This window comes from Pan paniscus, chromosome 9 (assembly GCF_029289425.2).
Source record: "Pan paniscus chromosome 9, NHGRI_mPanPan1-v2.0_pri, whole genome shotgun sequence".
Taxonomy (NCBI): domain Eukaryota; kingdom Metazoa; phylum Chordata; class Mammalia; order Primates; family Hominidae; genus Pan; species Pan paniscus.
In genome coordinates, this window is record NC_073258.2 from 119,342,239 (window position 1) to 119,360,693 (window position 18,455).

An 18,455-nucleotide genomic window follows, 5' to 3' on the forward strand; every position below is an offset into this window, starting at 1 on the left:
GAGCTGTAGATCAGCTAATCTCATCCCTTTGGGGTTCTGGTGAGTATAAGCTCCAGGGAGTTTGGGAGGGCTTGGCAGTAGTGGATTCCTCTTCCCACACCCACCCTGCCTCCTGGGAAACCGGAGCTCAGCCCCTAGGACCTGGGGTGTCACATTCTTCCCCATGCTCCTCCTTAGGAACCTTATCCAGCTTTCATCCTCAGACCCTAGTGTCCCACCCTAGGCTCTGTCTGCCCTGGTGCCCTGTGCTCCCCTGCCCTTTCCACTCTGATTCAGAGTGACTCAGAGTACTGGTCTGGGAGTCCAATAGATGATTCTAATCCTTGCTCTACCACTTAGCTGGCTAAGAGATCTTAGCTCCTAAATATGTTGGTGTTCTCACCTATAAAATGGGTATAAATGCACCTGCCTCATAAAGGAGCTTATTAAATTACGTAACAAATGCAAAACATTTAGCAGAGTTCCTGGCTCCTAATGGGTTCTTAGTAGATGGCACCTCTTGTGGTGAGGATTACTGCCTAGCCTACTTTGTTGTTGTTGATTTTGAGACAGAGTCTCGCTGTTGTCGCCCAGGCTGGAGTGCAATGGTGTGATCTCACCTCACTGCAACCTCCACCTCCCAGGTTCAAGCGATTCTCCTGCCTCAGCCTCTCAAGTAGCTGGGATTACAGGTGCCCCCCCCCAACCCCACACCTGGCTAATTTTTGTATTTTTGGAAGGGGTGGGATTTCACTCTGTTGGCCAGGCTGGTCTCAAACTCCTAACCTCAGGTGATCCAGCCTCCTCAGCCTCCCAAAGTGCTAAGATTACAGGCGTGAGCCACAGCGCCCAGCCAGCCTACTTTGGTCTTTTCTTGGACTGACCCCAGATTTAGGACATCTCCCTTCTTTAACTCTTCCTTTCCCATGATTTGTTCCTAAAGATGGTGGTTTAAGGCCGCCTTCTTCAGGAAGCCCTCCTGGGATTAACCCAGCCCATTTTTCCCATCTCTCATCCTTCCCCCTTGCTTACTATCTTTTCATTTCCTTTTAGCACATGATTGTTGAGCCAGGTACTGTTCTAAAAGCCCTATTGGGGGTATAAAGACAGAAAAGACAATGTGGATCTTACGTTTGGGGCAGGCTGGTGGTGGTGGTAACAGATATATTCACAAATAACAATAATAAAGGCAGATGGTGATACAGAAGAATGTGAGCACAGAGCAAGGAGCAAAGAAATCGGCAATCAAGGAAGGCTTTGGAGAAGAGATAGCATTTGGTCTAGTCTTAGATGATAAGTAAGCTCTTGATAGGTAGAGAAGATTGGAACAGCTCTTCTGGCCTAAGGAAGCGACATAAGAAAGGCCTGAGAGTTTACAGCTACACAGCTGAGTGTACAGTGTGGCTGACTGAGCTGAAAGGACATGGAGGCTGTAAGAGGGAGGGGAGCTGCAAAGGGTTCGGGAGCCCCGAATGCCTGGTAAGGAGTTTGTGCTTTATCCTGTGTGTAATGAGGAGCCACTGAAAGATTTTGAGGAGAGGCATGATCTGACCTTACTTGTGGATTTTTTAAAAATTATTCAAGTAATATTCCTTTTTAGAAAGTAATTTTTCTTTTTAGAAAGATTAGAAAATTCAGATAAGCAAACAAACCTCAAAGTCATCTTAGGAAGATATTTGTGACAGTGTGGAGTGGATCAGGAAGTTGAGAGAGTGGAAGCAAAGGCTGGTGAGAAGGTCCAGACCAGGGAAGCAGAGGGCCTGGATTTGGGTAGTGGCAAGTGGGGTTGGGACAGGGAGAATGAGGCAGATGGAGTGTCTCTAGGCTTTGGGACCCATTGGTTGTGGGGTAAGGGAAGGGAGATTTGAGGATCTGAGTGGTGTGCCTAATGGCACAGGGGTCATTGGTCAAGGGAGGGAGGGAGGCCTGAGGGAAGGAGCCCACATGGCAGCCTGTTTTCTTAGGGTGAGTTGAGGCCAAGCAGAAGAGCTGGTTGATCCCCTTCACCTGAGCCTTGAGTCTCTGGGCAGGAGAGCCAGCTAGTTCTCACCTTGGGCTCAGCCCTGTCTCCCCAGGGCCTGATCAACCACCCCATCTCCTTTAGGAGCGCCTGGCCATCCTGGACAGTCAGGCTGGGCAGATCCGGGCTCAGGCCGTGCAGGAGTCAGAACGCCTGGCCCGGGACAAGAATGCCTCCTTACAGCTGCTGCAAAAGGTAGGGTCCCTGAGGTTGGGCCGGGAGATTTGGAGTAGGGTAAGTGGGAGGGGAGTGCAGAAGGGCTGGGGTGTAAATGTGCTGGGGTGGAGCACAGGGCCCCCCTCACACAGTCTCCTGGCTCCCACTCCTCTTTGACTCTGCCATTCTGGGCTCGCAGGAGAAGGAGAAGCTGACTGTGCTGGAAAGGAGATACCACTCACTCACAGGGGGCAGGCCTTTCCCGAAGACCACATCGACCCTCAAAGAGGTATCATGATTGGATTAGCCGCAGCTTCAGGCCCAAGGGGTGTCCTGGGAGGCTCTGAGTAACACATGGCACTTTCACCCCAGTAGATGAGGTTGTGTGGGGGCATCTTCCTGAATGGGAGAGATTTGAGGAGGAATGGCCCCAAGCTCTGGGATTTGATTTTCCATGGCTACCAGCTGCCTCTGTTTAGTTGCCTCTGGGGTTCCCAGGAGCCCACAGATTTCACTGTTTTTGGTGGCTGAATATATGTGGGGGGACTCAGGGGCCTGGGTTGGGTGGGTAGACAGCTCAGAGGCTTGGTAGGGGCTGGGCTGGATGGACTCACCTTGAAGGGGAGCATAGGGATATAGGGGTGCTGATCCTGGGGCTCTTGGGCTTCAGTCCTGAGTTAGGCATTTGTCTCAGAAGAGGATATTGAGGCCCCTTAAGTGGTTCTTCCCCAAGTCTGTATGTCTGGTGTGTGAATTCCAAATAGAACATATCTGGTTTACCAACTTCGTTCCCTCCCTCCCTCCCTCCCTGCCTCACTACACAAACAATTTAGGCCTGCGGTGGGGAACTGGGCCAAGTGTGAGGGATGCAGCCCCTCACCGTGTCCCCTCTCTGTAGGCTGAGCTGCTCATCTCCGAGTCCTCAGAGATGGGGCTGGGGACTAAGGCTCTGGGCCTTTTCCCAGGGTCTTCTCAGGCTGGGGCCTCCTCTGTCTCTTTAACCCCACCTGCTTCCACTCTTCTCTGCCCCAAAGCACAAGAGGTAATCACAGCTAACTGCGTGCTCTGCTTTGCCCACTGCCTGTCTGCCTGCCCGCTGAGCCCCTGCCTACAGCTCCTCCCAGGGCTTAGCTGAAGGGCATGTGGTGATAGTTTCTTGGCTGGCCAGAGTTTGGGAGAGTGTGTGCGAGCATGCCATGCCGCCATTCCATAGAGTGCCTGGGCAGCCCATTGAATTGCATATTTATTTGCCTATATTCTGCATGCCATTCATTAGTTCTCACAACATGCTGGACCCTCTGGCTGACTTTCCTTTTCCATGACCCCAGAGGACAACCTGGTTCTAGAGCTAGGCCTGGATGGGCCCCTTGGGTAGAGCAGGCTTATGATCCTGCGCTTTGATTCAGCATGCATTGTGGAGGTCTACCATGCTCCCAGCACCCAGATAAGCTCAGTTTCTAAGGACAGGTGATGAATACGACAGTCCCTATCCTCCCAACCCACAGTTGAATGTGTTGGCATCTTTCCAAGGACTCACCTTGGGCAGTGGGCCCATTTTTCTGCTAGGCTTTTAGCTGTTCTTGCTAAGGCCTCTTTCTCACAGCCCATCTTGCTCAGGCCCTGGTGATGTCTCCACCTTCCCCCACCTGTTTCTAGCTCCTGCCCAGGCTGATGGGGTGTGAGGGGACCCTGGGGAATGGTGTGACTGGTGCTCAATGCTGCATGTGTGTGCCCCACTGGGGACTGCCAGGTTGTTGGGGACGGGGAGGGGGTCTCTGGAAGCTGGGTTCTGATCCTCAGTGAACTCTTAGAAGGCCTTCTGTGGGCTTCTTTGCCTGCCCCCAGCCCAGGGCGAATTCAGGCATGGGCCTTCAGGGTCTGCTTGGGGCAGGACTGGATGCCAAAGTGGCTCTTTAAGAGTGGAGGGCAGGAGGAGCCTTCAGACAGTTGGTTCTGCTGCCCTTTTCTGGTCTCTGTCACTCCCTGCAGCCATCTATGGGCATAGCAGGCATCCTACCCCTGCCTTGGATTTTGTATTGACATGGAGTGATGGCCCTGTGGCCTGGCATGGAGTTTGGGGTGTTGGGCACCTTGTTGAACCCTGTTAACCCCTTCTTTGCCCACCCCTACCCCTTCTACTGGGCACCCCAGGAATATGTGACCCTGGCAGAAGTTTTCCAGCTGTGTTCCCGCTTGGACCCCTATGCTTCTGCCACTTCCCCCAGTGTGCTCGCCCAGCCCCTGCCTGACAGTGAGGTACCAGCCACCGAGGGTGCCCACCAATGCCCAAGGACCTCTTTATGGATGGCCTAGATTCCCCCTTGGGCCTGGGTGGAGCTAGGGGGACAGAAGGGTCTGTGTTCGACAGTGAGGGAGAAGGGCAGCCTGCATAAGGGGAGGTTGGGAGTGGTTTCTTTTTTTCCCTGGGGCCTTGGGAGCTTTCTTTAGCTCCTATGGCCTCGGGAGGGGCACGCCTTCTGCTCTAGGATGAGGGTGTCGAGTTGAGAGGACTCTGGCTTTCCTAGGCTGCAGGCTCTGTACTTTCTGCCCTTTCCCTCCCTTCCCCTGTGGGTAGGGCCATCTCATGTGTTCTGGTTCCATTAACCTCTTATATTCCCTCCTGCGTCTGGCCTTGCCCCAAGTACGTGATGCTTGAGCAGCTAAAGGTGATGCGGGGCACCTCGCCCATGCCCCCAGCCCCTGTGCCAGGCCTTTCTCCCTGGGCCTCCGCCTCCCGGGACCTGGTTCCCACCACCTGCCTTCCTCCCATGCTGCCCTCCTCCTCGTTCGCTTCCATCACGCCTTCACCTAAGGTTGGTGGTTTGTGAGTTCTTGCTACCCCCACCCATGACTGGTGTGCTCTGTGTGTGTTTTGCTCCTGCTCACCTGGCCTCTTGGTTCTGGGCCAGCCCAAGGGGAGTGCCCAGTGCCTGCAGGCTCTGTCTGGTGGCTGGTTTCATGGCTGGTGTAGCACATGTCTATGGTCTGGAAGTTGTACCCTGACTGTTTCTCTTTGCCCTTAGTACATTCAGGGCAACTGTTGTCTCACTGTTTTTCTCTTCTTTTTCTTGATGCTCTCCTTTCTCCCTTCCTTCCTCCCCTTCTTCCTTCACCTTCCTGTCCATTTCCCTGATGTGGCCTTCCTTTAACCTTCCCCTTCCTTCTTCCTCTTCTTTCTTCTTTCTCCCTTCTCCTGCCTTTTCCTTTCCCTTTATTTCCTGGCCTTTCCTCTCTATCCTCCCCTCCTGTCCCCTTTTCCCCTCCCCATTCCCACCTCCAGATGGAGAAGCTGCTGCTCCCTGCTGTAGACTTAGAGCAGTGGTACCAGGAGCTGATGGCCGGGCTGGGGACTGGCCCCGCTGCAGCCTCCCCTCACTCTTCTCCCCCGCCTCTGCCCGCCAAAGCTTCCCGTCAACTGCAGGTAACCCCTCCTTCACTGCCCGTCCTCCCCAGCCTTTGCACCTGTCCACTCTGATACCTCCTGCCAATCCATCAGCCACACAGTACCACCTTGAGTGGAGGCGTCAGCCCAGTCAGGGCAATGAGGGCACCTCTGGGCCCTGAGAGGGTCACTCCTTGGGCAGCCATCCTGGCATGTGGGCAACCGGAGGGCCAGCCTCCATAGTCTAAAACTATCTGATTGAGTGTCTGGTGGAAGAGGATTCTGGAGCTGTGGTCAGTTTGGGATCTGTTTGGTGCCCTGTGCTGAGCTAGGCTGTGGGTCTGGCCTATGCTTGGCAGCCCCCAACACCCGGAGCTTCTCACCCAGTCTGGGGGCCTGACAGGCTCTTGGGCCTGTGGCAACTGGAACTAGTGTGTCCTGGGAAGAACTGCCAGTATTTTTTTCTCCTGGTCTCTCCAGCAGTGACACTTGGAAGCAGAAAACAAAGGGCAAAGACTCTGAAGTGACAGCCTAAGCCTCCTCAGAGTTGCCATGGAGGGCGTGGGCCTACCTGAACCTGCACCAAGCAACTGACCATGGGGTGGGAAAGGGGGCTGGGCTAGTCTTCTCCTCAGGTTTCCTCCACTGACCTGCTACAGTGCCTAAGATTGACCATTTAAGATCACCCCTTGAGTGAAGGCACTGCATCTGTAAGACTGTGACCTCAGCTAAAATTTCATGTTTCCTTGGGGAGCAGTTTGATCATGTAAGACCTCTACTGTGTACCCAGCTGGTTAGAGACTTTAACGTGTTTTGATTCTCTGATCATCATCATAGGCCTTTGAGGTAGATGAAGTTAACTCATTTTATAGATGAAACACTGGGGCCTAGAGAAGATAAGTAATCTCTCCAAGGCCACACAGCTAGGAAGTAGCAGAGCTTATGCCAGGTCAGGGTTTGTGACACTAAAGGCCATATTCACCACATGCTAGTGCTGCAGGGGAGCTTGGCCATTATTTAGTCTAGTCCTACCCCCTTCTTTTGCAGATAAGGAAGCCAAGGCCCAGAGTAGGGAGGTGTGTGGCCCAAGGTCACACAGCCTGTTAGTGGCAGAGCTAGGACTAGAGTGAACCCAGCTTCTAGTTGGTCTCCTGCACAACTGCCTGACTGACATTAAATCCTTTCATGGGTCTGTTTACAGGTCTTTTCTTAGACCCAGGGTTGGGCTAGGGATTGGCCCAGGGAGGAACAGCCTGGAAAGGAGAATTGGCAGCTGCCAATAGCATCTGGCCATTGGGCTGGCTCAGGAGGCTTGTTGTCAGAGCCAGAAGGCCTCAGAGGCCTAGTGCCAGGGCGGTACGTCAGATCACAGCAGACTAGGTGACATGGGGGAGGTGGCCAATGGGGGAGCCAGAAATCACTGGGCACTATCTTTTCTTTCCAGGTTTACCGCTCCAAGATGGATGGCGAGGCCACCAGCCCCCTTCCCCAGACCCGCAGTGGCCCCCTCCCCTCCTCCTCTGGCTCTTCCTCCTCCTCCTCCCAGCTCAGCGTGGCTACCCTGGGGCGTAGCCCCTCCCCAAAGGTCTGAGGACAGTGGGTGGGGCTGCACATGTGGCTGGGGATAGAGACTTCCACCCTGGGGAGAGGCCAAGACCACCCATAAAAGCCTTGGGAATGGGGGTAAGGGCCTTCTGAGCCCAGGTCTGAACTCTCCATTCCTCTGCAGAGCGCTCTACTCACCCAGAATGGCACGGGCAGCCTTCCTCGCAACCTGGCAGCCACACTGCAGGACATCGAGACCAAGCGCCAACTAGCTCTGCAGCAGAAGGGTGAGTGACTGCCCCGCCAGCCCACCTGCTCTCCTGAGGGGACCCTGGGTAGTTGCCATGCCTCCTCTATGCTCACACCTTTCACAGGATGTTTTTCCTTTAATTGGGATCTAGGCAAGAGCAGAAAGGATTTAGAGTGGGTACCTAAAGAAGAGCTTCCTGGATATTTATCTAAAGCCTTCAGGGCAGGAGACTAAGGGCTTAGGGGGCTGTGACATCTTTCCTAGAGAGCCTAGCCAATAAGGGAACTGCTTGTTGACCTGAGTCGGGTTAGACATTGCCCTCTCTGGAGGGAGGGGATGGATTTGATGACTTCTAGAAATGGTTGCCTGAGATATTGGCTCTGGGGACCCAGGAGTCCTTGTTGCTTGTGTGCAATTTGGTTGTTTTGAAAGCCCATGTCTGTGCCTCTCTCTCCTCTTACCCCCTCTGTGTCTCTACCGTACCCTCTGCCTGGGGTCCCCCACGCCAGTCGAGTCGCTTCCCGCCGAGCCCCTCCCAACCGACGACCCAGCAGGTAGAACGTTGGTCATAGAGGGCATTGCTTTGGCCAGGCAGCCCCTGCCCTGGCATCAGCATGATGTGTCCTGCCCAGGTCCCCACTGCCTGCAGGCAGGGTCCCAGGCTGAGCTGGTTTGGGGTGTCTGCTGGCCTCACCCCTCCAGCTGGCCTCTCTTCTGCTCTCAGCTGTGCTCTACCGTGTCTCCCCTGCCTTCTTTCTTGCGTTTGTTGCTTTTGCTTCTGCATTGCAGGGGGGTCTGCATTGGCAGTCTGGGTGCTCATGGGGTTTCCGCCATCTCTTCCTTCTCCCTTCTCCAGCAGGCAGGGTGGGTGCATGTATCCTGCCTAGACCTACTTAGGCCTTGGTTGTGAGCTGGAGCCAACTGGCTGTCGTGCTGCCCCAGCACTACTTGGGTAGGTTTGGTGTCCTATGTGGACTCAGGGTGCGAAAGAGCACTGAAGCCAGACTGTGCGTCTGTGGCCGGTTGTGCAGGCGACTGAAGCATTGGCAGAGCAGCCAGGCCTGGAGCTGCAGGGGCCTTAGGGAAGCTGCGGGGAGAGGGGGCTGCTCTGTGTTAACCTCTCCCTGCTTGCCCCTCCCTCTGTGTGTTGTGCTGCCAGTGGCCTGCTCCTTAGCTGCGTGGGGAGCCCACTGTGACTCCCATCTGTCTCTCCTTCAGGACAACAGGTGATTGAAGAGCAGCGGCGGCGACTGGCTGAGCTGAAGCAGAAAGCGGCAGCTGAGGCACAGTGCCAGTGGGATGCCCTTCACGGGGCAGCACCCTTCCCAGCGGGCCCCTCGGGCTTCCCCCCTCTCATGCACCACTCTATCCTACACCACCTGCCTGCGGGGCGGGAGCGTGGGGAGGAGGGTGAGCACGCCTACGATACGCTGAGTCTGGAGAGCTCTGACAGCATGGAGACCAGCATCTCCACCGGGGGCAACTCGGCCTGCTCCCCTGACAACATGTCCAGGTACACCCGACGCCTGGGCCCGCAGCCTCCCTCAGCCACCGCCTCAGCTCCTTGATGCACCTCGTCTTCCCCTTCTCTCCCCAGCGCGAGTGGTCTGGACATGGGGAAGATCGAGGAGATGGAGAAGATGCTGAAAGAGGCTCATGCAGAGAAGAACCGGCTCATGGAGTCGAGGGTGAGTCTGACCTGGATCGAGGAGGCAGAAGGTGTTGGGGCACAGAGCTACCTACTGCATGTCAAGGGCCTGTGCTCCACCCCAAGCCCTTCCACCCACATTAGCCTTGCCACATTCCCTTGGGGTAGAAAATGTTTTAAAAGGTTGTATTCTGGCCGGGCGCGGTGGCTCATGCCCGTAATCCCAGCACTTCGGGTGGCCGAGGCAGGCGGATCACGAGGTCAGGAGATCGAAACCATCCTGGCTAACACGGTGAAACCCCGTCTCTACTGAAAATACAAAAAATTAGCTGGGCGTGGTGGCAGGCGCCTGTAGTCCCAGCTGCGCGGGAGGCTGAGGCAGGAGAATGGCGTGAACCCGGGAGGCGGAGGTTGCAGTAAGCCGAGATCGCACCACTGCACTCCAGCCTGGGCGACACAGCGAGACTCCGTCTCAAAAAAAAAAAAAAAAAAAAAAGGTTGTATTCCTCAAACAGGCTTAGGGAGGCTTGGTTTGATTACAACTTCATAGCTCTTAGGAACAGAGAAGGCAGCATAGTAACCATTCTCTAACCAATAATTTCCTGTATGGAAACTTCCAGTTTTTGCATGTTTACTTCTGTAGACTTTTTGGCAACTACAGGAATTTTGATTCCTGTCTACCCATATGGCAGGCCATTCCTCTTGGGGCTGATTAGGAAAAGCAGGAACTATGAGTGAAGTATAGACCAGAAGAGGAGGCAGATGTCCAAGTCAGTGTAGAGGTGTTGGCAGGGGAACCTTGGGAGCAGAGAGGGCTGACAGCTCCTTCACTTGGGCACGGAGCTGGGATTCAGCAAAGAGGGACCCATGGTTTATCCTGGGCATAGGCAGGCTGATGAAATGTGTGCCTAGGAAGGAGGATAAATAAAGGATCTGCAGAAGCTGTTCTGTGTCCACCATTGGAGGCACTCTGCATATTTGAGATGAGAGTGGGACGCAGAGAGTAAGGTCAGCAGTTTGAGGGATTTAATAAAAAACAGATACTGACAGTCTGAATGGAGGACCAGCCAGAAAAGAATGCCTCCTATCTTATTTATGTCTGAGTATGGCAAATGTATAAGCATCTCCTGGCAAATGTGGGGAAAGGAGATTCTGCTAAGTTTTGAGCTGGGAAGAAATAGTAAATGGGAGTTAATGGTATAGGAGGTCTTTATTAGTAATTAAGACATATAAAGCATCACTGACATGCTCTGTATTTAATTATTTGTTTTAATGACTTCTAAAATCCTTTTATAGTGGCTTTTATAAGTTCAGTTCTGACCTTAGTCTCTAGTCACTTTTTTCCCATAAAGTTTGAAGTTCAATAGCAAATGTTTCTAATTTGAAGTTTCAGAAGGCCTTCAGTTAGTGATTAGGAAAGGACTATATATTAGCTGTCAAAAAAAGTTGTCAAGATAACCCATGTTGCGAGGATTCAGATACAACTGTAAGAGCCCCATTTATTTTTTGAGTGCTTTCCAACTGGAATCAGTGATGGGCATTTATCTACATGATCTAATTTCATTTTCACTATAATTCCAGGAATGGGCATTCTTAACTTCATTTCACAGATGAGGCAACTGAGGCTTAAAAAGTTTAAATGGCTGGGTGCGATGACTCACGCCTGTAATTCCAGCACTTTGGGAGGCCGAGGCAGGCGGATCACCTGAGGTCAGGAGTTCGAGACTAGCCTGGCCAACCTGGTGAAACCCTGTCTACTAAAAATACAAAAAAGTTAGCCGGGCATGGTGGCAGGCACCTGTAATCCCAGCTACTTGGGAGGCTGAGGCAGGAGAATCACTTGAACCTGGGAGGCGGAGGTTGCAGTGAGCGAGATTGTGCCATTGCACTCCGGCCTGGGCAACAGAGTGAGACTCAGTCTCCAAAAAAAAAAAAAAAAAGTTTAAATGATTTTATCAGGATCACAGAGCCCATAGTGGTAGCGGGGCCAGGGTTTGAAGTCAGGACAGTCATGCTTAAAGCATTTCTCTTTAACCAGCCAGGGCTCTTGGAGAGGGTGGGCTTTGAAGATGATGCCTCCTCATGCCAGACTACCCTGAGGTGGATGCCTCCTGCAGCCCTGCCCAGGTGTGACGAGGGCCAGTGGGGGGAAGAGGATGGCCATAGGTGCTGACCCCTTGGCTTTGGGGGCAGGAGCGGGAGATGGAGCTGCGGCGGCAGGCCCTGGAGGAGGAGCGGCGGAGGCGTGAGCAGGTAGAACGGAGGCTGCAGAGTGAGAGTGCCCGGAGGCAGCAGCTGGTCGAGAAGGAGGTCAAGATGCGAGAGAAACAATTTTCCCAGGTGAATGGGCAGTGGGGCACAGTGGTGGTTGGTTTGACGGTGAGGGCTGTAGGGAAGTGGGGAGATCCCAGGGTTTCTGTGTTGGGCTGTAAAACCTGTTCTACTCCAGAAAAGATTGCTGTTGGCTTAATACTAGCAGAATTCTACCTGGGACTCATTGACCCCAAAACAGACGCACCAGGACTATTCAAGTTGTGTGTGTGTGTGTGTGTGTGTTTGTGTGCTGGGGTAGTGGGTTGTAAGGATGTGGCAGGCCACCTTGCAGACATCCGGGGTCAGAGAAGAAGGTCTGGACAGGCATCCCAGAGATGGGAGCTGGTAGTCAAGAATCAGAGTGGCTCCCCTTGGCCTCTCTCCAGGGCCTCAGATCCGCTTCATGAGCCTGCACTGCACCTTCCCTTCTGCTTCCCCTGCTGCCCCTCCTGCATGTGGAACTTCAGGGTGTGCTGGCCCACACCCCACAGGACCTTTCAGCTCCAGTCCCCACCATCAGTGGATGACCTCACTCTGACTTTTGGTTTACATCTCCAAGACAGAATTGTACTAGTTTCTCTTCGGGACAGAAATCCTTCCTTGCCCAAAAGCCAGCCCTACCCTTTCTCCTTAAACAGGAGACTTGAGCAGAACAATTGAAAGCAGAAGGAGAAATTGGTTTGGGCTGGGAAATCTGCCCATGTCTCTGGTCCCAAATCCTAACTCCCACAACCCCCCATGAGAATCTGTAGGACTTAGATAGGCTGTCCCTTCTGATTAGTAGGCTTCCCCAGGTTGGGAGTCCCCTGGAATCTTTCCCAAGCAGTGATCACAGTTCCCTCATTTCCTACAGTGCAACAAAATAAATCCTAAGGGATAGGTCAACTGGATTGGGTTTGGGAAATAATGAGAAGGGGCTGGGCACAGTGGCTCACGTCTGTAATCCCAGCACTTTGGGAGGCCGAGGTACACAGATCACTTGAGGCCAGGAGTTCAGAGACCAGCCTGGCCAACATGGCAAAACCCCATCTCTACAAAAAATACAAAAATTAGCTGGGCGTGGTTTCACACACCTGTAATCCTAGCTTACTCTGATGGCTGAGGCATGAGAATCGCTTGAATCCAGGAGGTGGAGGTTGCAGTGAGCCGAGATCATGCCACTGCACTCCAGTCTAGATGACGGAGTGAAATTCTGTCTCGGGAAAAAGAAAAAAGAAGCTCTGTGAATTTTACCCCCGTGGTTGGAATATTTGTAAAATGCTTGGTTTCCCTTTCCTGCTTCAGTCAGTGACTGTTCTGGGAGTCTCTCTTCTAGCCCCTGTCCTGGGGCTCAGGCATTGCTGCAGTGGCCACTGGTGTCTGGTGTGGGAGATGGGTAGAATCAGCTATCTGTGGGGTCGTGTGTTTTGTTTTTTTCTTTAAATAATATGTGATGTTTCCTGGCCATTTTAATGTTCTTCTGGGACAGGAAGAGTAGAAAAATATTCCGGTTGACTGAGAATTCTAGTTAGTATCAGAGGTAGAGTAGACCTTAGTAATTATCTAGTTCAAAGCTGGCGTTTTACATGGAAGGAAACTGAGGCCCAGAGAAGGGATGTGACCCAAACAAGGTCCCATGCGAAGTCAGAAACTAGATTTCTTATTGGGCTTTTCTTCCCAGACCACGTTCATATCTGGCCTCTTGCTTTATTCTGTTTGGCTCAGGAGGGAAAGGAGGGGCAGGGCAAGACAAAGATGCCGTGTCTTGGTCATAGGTGGGAAAACTGAGGCACAGAGTGACTTCGCAGTTTGCCCGGCCCTAGGTAGAGTCAACATAGGCATGGTAGGTCTCCACTTTTGCCATAAGCCCTGTGGAGCCACAGTGACCGCCATGGGTTAGGGAGGTGTGATGTCAGGCTGTTGGGGTTTAGAAGTGAAGCCAAGGGGCCTGGACAGGGGAATAATGAGGGAAGAGAGGGGACTGTCCTGACCCTCCCTCTTGCTCCCAGGCACGACCCCTGACCCGCTACCTGCCAATCCGGAAGGAGGACTTTGACCTGAAGACACATATTGAGTCATCGGGCCATGGTGTTGATACCTGCCTGCACGTGGTGCTCAGCAGCAAGGTACAAGGCGTGTGTGGCCCTGGGGTGCTGGGGAGAGGGAGAATTCCGTGGTGAGAGGCACCTCCTGGGTCGTTGGAATAGTGGCGTCAGTCTCTACCCTCACCTAACCAGATCTCTGTCCCAGGACCTGGTGTGCTGGCCTGAGGAGATGTTGGGGACAATCCCCCATGAATACAGGCACAGGCGATGGCACACACTTAAGGCTTAAGGGCTGCATATTTGGGTCCTTCCTTACTCCTGCTTCCCACCAGGTCTGCCGTGGCTACTTGGTCAAGATGGGCGGCAAGATTAAATCATGGAAGAAGCGCTGGTTTGTCTTCGACCGGCTCAAGCGCACCCTTTCCTATTATGTGGGTGAGTTCCCACAAGGCCACCCTGGGGGCCAGCTAGGATCCCTGGGCTCTGTTACCCAGGACGGCTGGACTTCTAGAAGGAGGCCAAGCTTCCAAGTAGGGGACCAGAGTCTTGGGCTAGGCTTTGCCCTCCTTCCCTGAAAATGTACACAATGTACCTGGTTCACCTCCATTTTTGTGTTCATTCATTCATTCCTTCATTCAGCAATGTTACTAAGCATCTAGTAAGTTCTAGGCACTGTTCTAGGCTCTGGTGATGAGTAAGATGGCCACAGCTCTCTCATGGAGCTTATAATCAGGGAAGCAGACAAGAGTGATAACCACGCACAATGGGTATGCTGATAGGAGACATCCAGGCACTGCAGGAGCATGGGGTCTTATGGTCGGAGTTGGGCTGGGAACTCCCCCTTGGACAAATTCCATCAGAGACTCCAAGACAAGCAGTTGAACAGTGCCAAGGAGTGCTCAGGATAGCCCAGGAACAGGCCGACTAGACCCTCTTGCTCTCTCAGCTCTCTCCGTTCCAGCATCTAGCCTAGTTTCCCATCCCTGGAACTCCCTTGTACTTTTCCCACTTGGAGCGTGGGATGCTGTGTTATACCCTAGTCAGGAGGAGGAGGTAAGGTATGCTGCAGTAACAAGAAGTCATAAAATCCCAGTGGCTGGACAGGTGCAGTGGCTCACACCTGTGATCCCAAAACTTTGGGAGGCCAAGGTGGGCAGATAGCTTGAGGCTAAGAGATTGAGACCAGCCTGGGCAACATGGTGAAACTTTGTCTCTACTAAAAATACAAAAATTAGCTGGGCATGGTGGCATGCACCTGTAGTCCCAGCTACTCGGGTGGCTGAGCACGAGAATTGCTTGAACCCAAGAGACAGAGGTTGCAGTGAGCCGAGACTGCGCCACTGCACTCCAGCCTGGACAACAGAGTGAGACTCTGTCTCAAAAAAATAAATTAAAAGGCCGGGCATGGTGTCTCATGCCTGTAATCCCAGCACTTTTGAGAGGCCGAAGCGGGCAGATCACGAGGTCAAGAGATTGAGACCATCCTGGCCAACGTGGTGAAACCCCGTCTCTACTAAAAATACAAAAATTAGCTGGGCACGGTGGCACGCGCCTGTAGTCCCAGCTACTCGGGAGGCTGAGGCAGGAGAATTGCTTAAACCCAGGAGGCAGAGGTTACTGTGAGCTGAGATCGTGCCACTGCACTCTAGCCTGGCGATAGAGCAAGACGCCGTCTCAAAAAAAAAAAAAATTAAAAAGGAAATCCCAGTGGCTTACAAGTACTAGGCTTCCTTATGCCCAATACATGTCGACTGCACATTGTGAGTTGGTGGGGGCTCTGCTGTGCATCAGCGTTGTCTTTGCTTCAGCATGGCTTTTGGGAACATTTCTGGCCACAGTGGCAGAGGGAAAGAGAGGCTTAAGTGAGCCCGGCCTTGGTATTAAATGTCCTAGTTGGGAAGTGACACACATCATTTCTGTCCAGAAGTCATAGATGGGGCTGTCTGCCAGTCACACAGCCTCACCTAGCCACACAGCTGGGAAGAGCAATCCTGCTAGGAGCTCAGAAGAGGGGAAAGGGCTGCAGAGTTTGGTGCCAGAGATGCTCAGGTCTGGAGTGCCCACTTCCCCCCTAACCTGGTCCCTGATCACCTGCTGGCCCCTCTAAGAAACCTTCCCTGACCACCCTGGGTCCTGGGTGTTTTGAGGAGGCAGGAGAAACAGAAGCACAGGTGTCCCATGTTTCTCTCTGGGCCAGGAAGGTAGAGGGACTAGGGACTTTGGAGAGGAAGAAACATGCCTGGGGAAAGGAGTTCCATTTTAGGCATGTTGAGATTGAAGTGCCTCTGGGACATCTAGGTTTAGGAGGATGGTCAGGATTAGAGGTGGAGTAATAGTTGAATCAGGTGGAATAATAGTAATAGCAGATCACCTTTATCAAGCACTTGCATGAGCCAGGCGCTGTGCTAAGCACTCTGCATGCATCATCTCATTAATCTTTGAAATAATCCTATGAGGGAAACACTATTTTTATGCCATTTTACCGATGAGGAAAATGATGCTCAGAGAGGTTAGGTAAATTGCCCAAGGTCCCACAGCTCCTAAGAGACAGAGATAAGACTGAACCTGGGCAGTCAGACTGCAGAGCAGAGAAGAGGGGAGGGAGAGGGCCGAACCATGGGGCAGGCCTACCCGTGTGGGGAAGGAGAAAGAGGAGAGACCAGCAGAGGGAGAAAGGGCAGGAGACAGGAAGCCAGCACTAACCACATGCCAGGTGCTGGGCTGGTGCTTGGCATATGTGGCCTTAGTTAGCGCCTGTGGAACAAAAAGACTAAGTTCAGATGGCAGGAATAGAAATGGGAGCAGAAACAGGGAAGGAAGCCAGCCAAAGGAGCAGACATTCACAAGCAGGAGGTGTCACCAGCAGTGATGGATGCTGCAGGAAGGCCAAGAAAGATGTGGCCCAAAGGCTGTTAGACTCAGGGATGGGAGCTTGTCAAGAGAAGGCTTTCTGCTGTGCATGGGGCCAGGAGCCAGATTGCACAAGATTGAGGATAGGTGGGTGGTAAGGAAGCGGAGGCAGGAGTGTGTTACTATTTCCTGTGAAGGAAAGGATGGGAGAGAACAGGAGCTGGAGGGCTGAGCAGGCCCAGAGCCAGGCAGGGCTGGTCCTTTACCAAGGAGGAAATGTCAGAAATGGGCCTGTGGCTGGATAAGGGCCATGGGTGCCTTGCCTATTCCGCTTGGACCCTCTTCCTGCCAACTCGATAGAAACCCCCTCATTGCATGGAGTCCAGATTACGTATTATCTCTAGGAAGCCTTTCCTGACCCCACCTTACTAGGAGTGATTCCCACCCTCCTCTGAACCCCTGCATTATCCAGCATCTGTTTTTCCATGTGACATCAATCCAGGAGTGTAATGATATAATAACAGTGCCACGTTATGTGCCACACACTGTGCTGAATACCTTAAATGTGTTCTTTCATTTAATACTCATGACAACCTGTGATGCGTAGGTGGTCTCATGGGGTTCCTAGCCATGCCTTTAGTAGCTATTTACATAGCTGTGTGTCTGTATTTTCCTCACTGTGAGATTGTAGTTTCCTAAGAGAAGGGTCTCTGACTTCTCTCTGAATCCCAGTGTCTAGGACTCATTCCTTCAGTATTGGGTACCTACTGTGTGCCAGGCACATAGTTGTTTGTGTTGGGGGAGGTAGACCATGGAATGGATAAAGGAGGATTCAGATTCAGCATAAGTTCTATACAGAGGAGCATCTGTGCTGTGGGAACACAGGAGAGCACAACTGTGCACTGCAGTGGTGACATTTTGCAATGGGTCTTGAAGATCGTTTAGGAGTTTGCCAAGGAAATGGGCTGGAGGAGATAGTTCCAGCATACAGAGTGTATTATTAAGGGAACAGTGAGAAGCTCAGATAGGACTTGGGACTCATGCAGGGGAAGGTTATGATACAAGGCTGGAGGGACATGTTGGCAGCAGTCCGTAAGTTGCCTTTACTAAGCTGCAGAGGTCGGGGAGAGGAGGAGCACTCGGGAAGGAACTTACTTCCAGCCGGCACCATTGAATTTAGTGATTCGCGTGACCTCTCCTGTAGGACGCAGGCTCACTGTTAAGGATGTCAGCTGTAGCATCTGAGCAGTGCCACAGACAAGTTGGCCCAGGCCCTGTGCTTTCCCTTGACAGGGATCCTGCCCCTTCTCACTGAATGGTCACCTCTGCTCAGTAGTTTGCCCCTTTCCTGCCACCTCTGACCTCCAGAGGCTATATGCTATATGTATATGCTAACTGCTCTGTACACATCAAGGGAGTGTGCTTCCTATCTTTTTTTAAAAAAAATAGGTAAAAGTATTCATATAGTTCAAAAATAAAAAATATATAAAAAGGTTTAAATTGAGAATTATGCCCCACCCACTACAGTAACTAATTTTATAAATCTCTTATGTATCCTTATAGAGTTTCTGTAGGAGAATATAAACAAATACTTTTTCTTGCACAAAAGGTGGCATACAGTACATTCCTTTTTTACCTCCTAATGTGTCTTAGAGATCATTTTATATCAAATTTATCTATATCTAGACATTATATCTGGGTATAAATTATAGACTTATTTCTGAGTCTGTATCTGTATCAGATATTTCTTTCTTTCTCTTTTTTTTTTTTTTTTTTTTGAGACAGAGTTTTGCTCTTTTTGCCCAGGCTGGAGTGCAGTGGCGTGATCTCAGCTCACTGCAACCTCCGCCTCCCGGATTCAAGTGATTCTCCTGCCTCAGGCTCCCGAATAGCTGGGATTATAGGCATGCACCACCACACTCGGCTTATTTTTGTATTTTGAGTAGAGACGGGGTTTCACCATGTTGGCCAGGCTGGTCTCGAACTCCTGACCTCAGGTGATCCACCCTCCTCGGCCTCCCAAAATGCTGGAATTATAGGCATGAGCCACCATGCCTGGCCTATATCATTTTACTTAACAGCTGTATTTAGTCTTCCATGATGTGACACACACTAACTTATTAACCAGTCTCCACTTGATTGATATTTTGGTTGTTTCCAATCTTCTGTGACTGCAGACAATACTATACTTAATAATCTTGTGTGTGTTACTTTGTATATGTGAAAGAGAAATTCTCCTAAATGTAAGCATTGGATCAAAAGATAAATGCCTTTCTAATTTTGATAGA

The 18,455-nt window shown here is 51.9% G+C and overlaps 1 protein-coding gene across 35 annotated transcripts in view; it reads left to right on the forward strand.

Annotated features, from left to right (window-relative positions):
- The window catches only part of PHLDB1 (pleckstrin homology like domain family B member 1), a 50,606-nt gene that overhangs the window by 29,361 nt on the left and 2,790 nt on the right, over positions 1-18,455 (forward strand). For 9 of the 35 annotated variants that reach the window (XM_034933828.3, XM_034933825.3, XM_055094934.2 and 6 more), the window contains 13 exons: positions 2,084-2,194; positions 2,355-2,444; positions 3,054-3,197; positions 4,798-4,968; positions 5,436-5,576; positions 6,982-7,122; positions 7,267-7,369; positions 7,842-7,886; positions 8,551-8,845; positions 8,930-9,020; positions 11,174-11,320; positions 13,282-13,398; positions 13,650-13,752. In XM_034933828.3, the coding sequence (XP_034789719.3) occupies positions 2,084-2,194; positions 2,355-2,444; positions 3,054-3,197; positions 4,798-4,968; positions 5,436-5,576; positions 6,982-7,122; positions 7,267-7,369; positions 7,842-7,886; positions 8,551-8,845; positions 8,930-9,020; positions 11,174-11,320; positions 13,282-13,398; positions 13,650-13,752 (1,699 nt within the window). The remainder of the gene's footprint in view (positions 1-2,083; positions 2,195-2,354; positions 2,445-3,053; positions 3,198-4,797; positions 4,969-5,435; positions 5,577-6,981; positions 7,123-7,266; positions 7,370-7,841; positions 7,887-8,550; positions 8,846-8,929; positions 9,021-11,173; positions 11,321-13,281; positions 13,399-13,649; positions 13,753-18,455) is intronic. The other 26 variants (XM_063608831.1, XM_063608832.1, XM_055094953.2 and 23 more) reach the window with 8 other exon arrangements.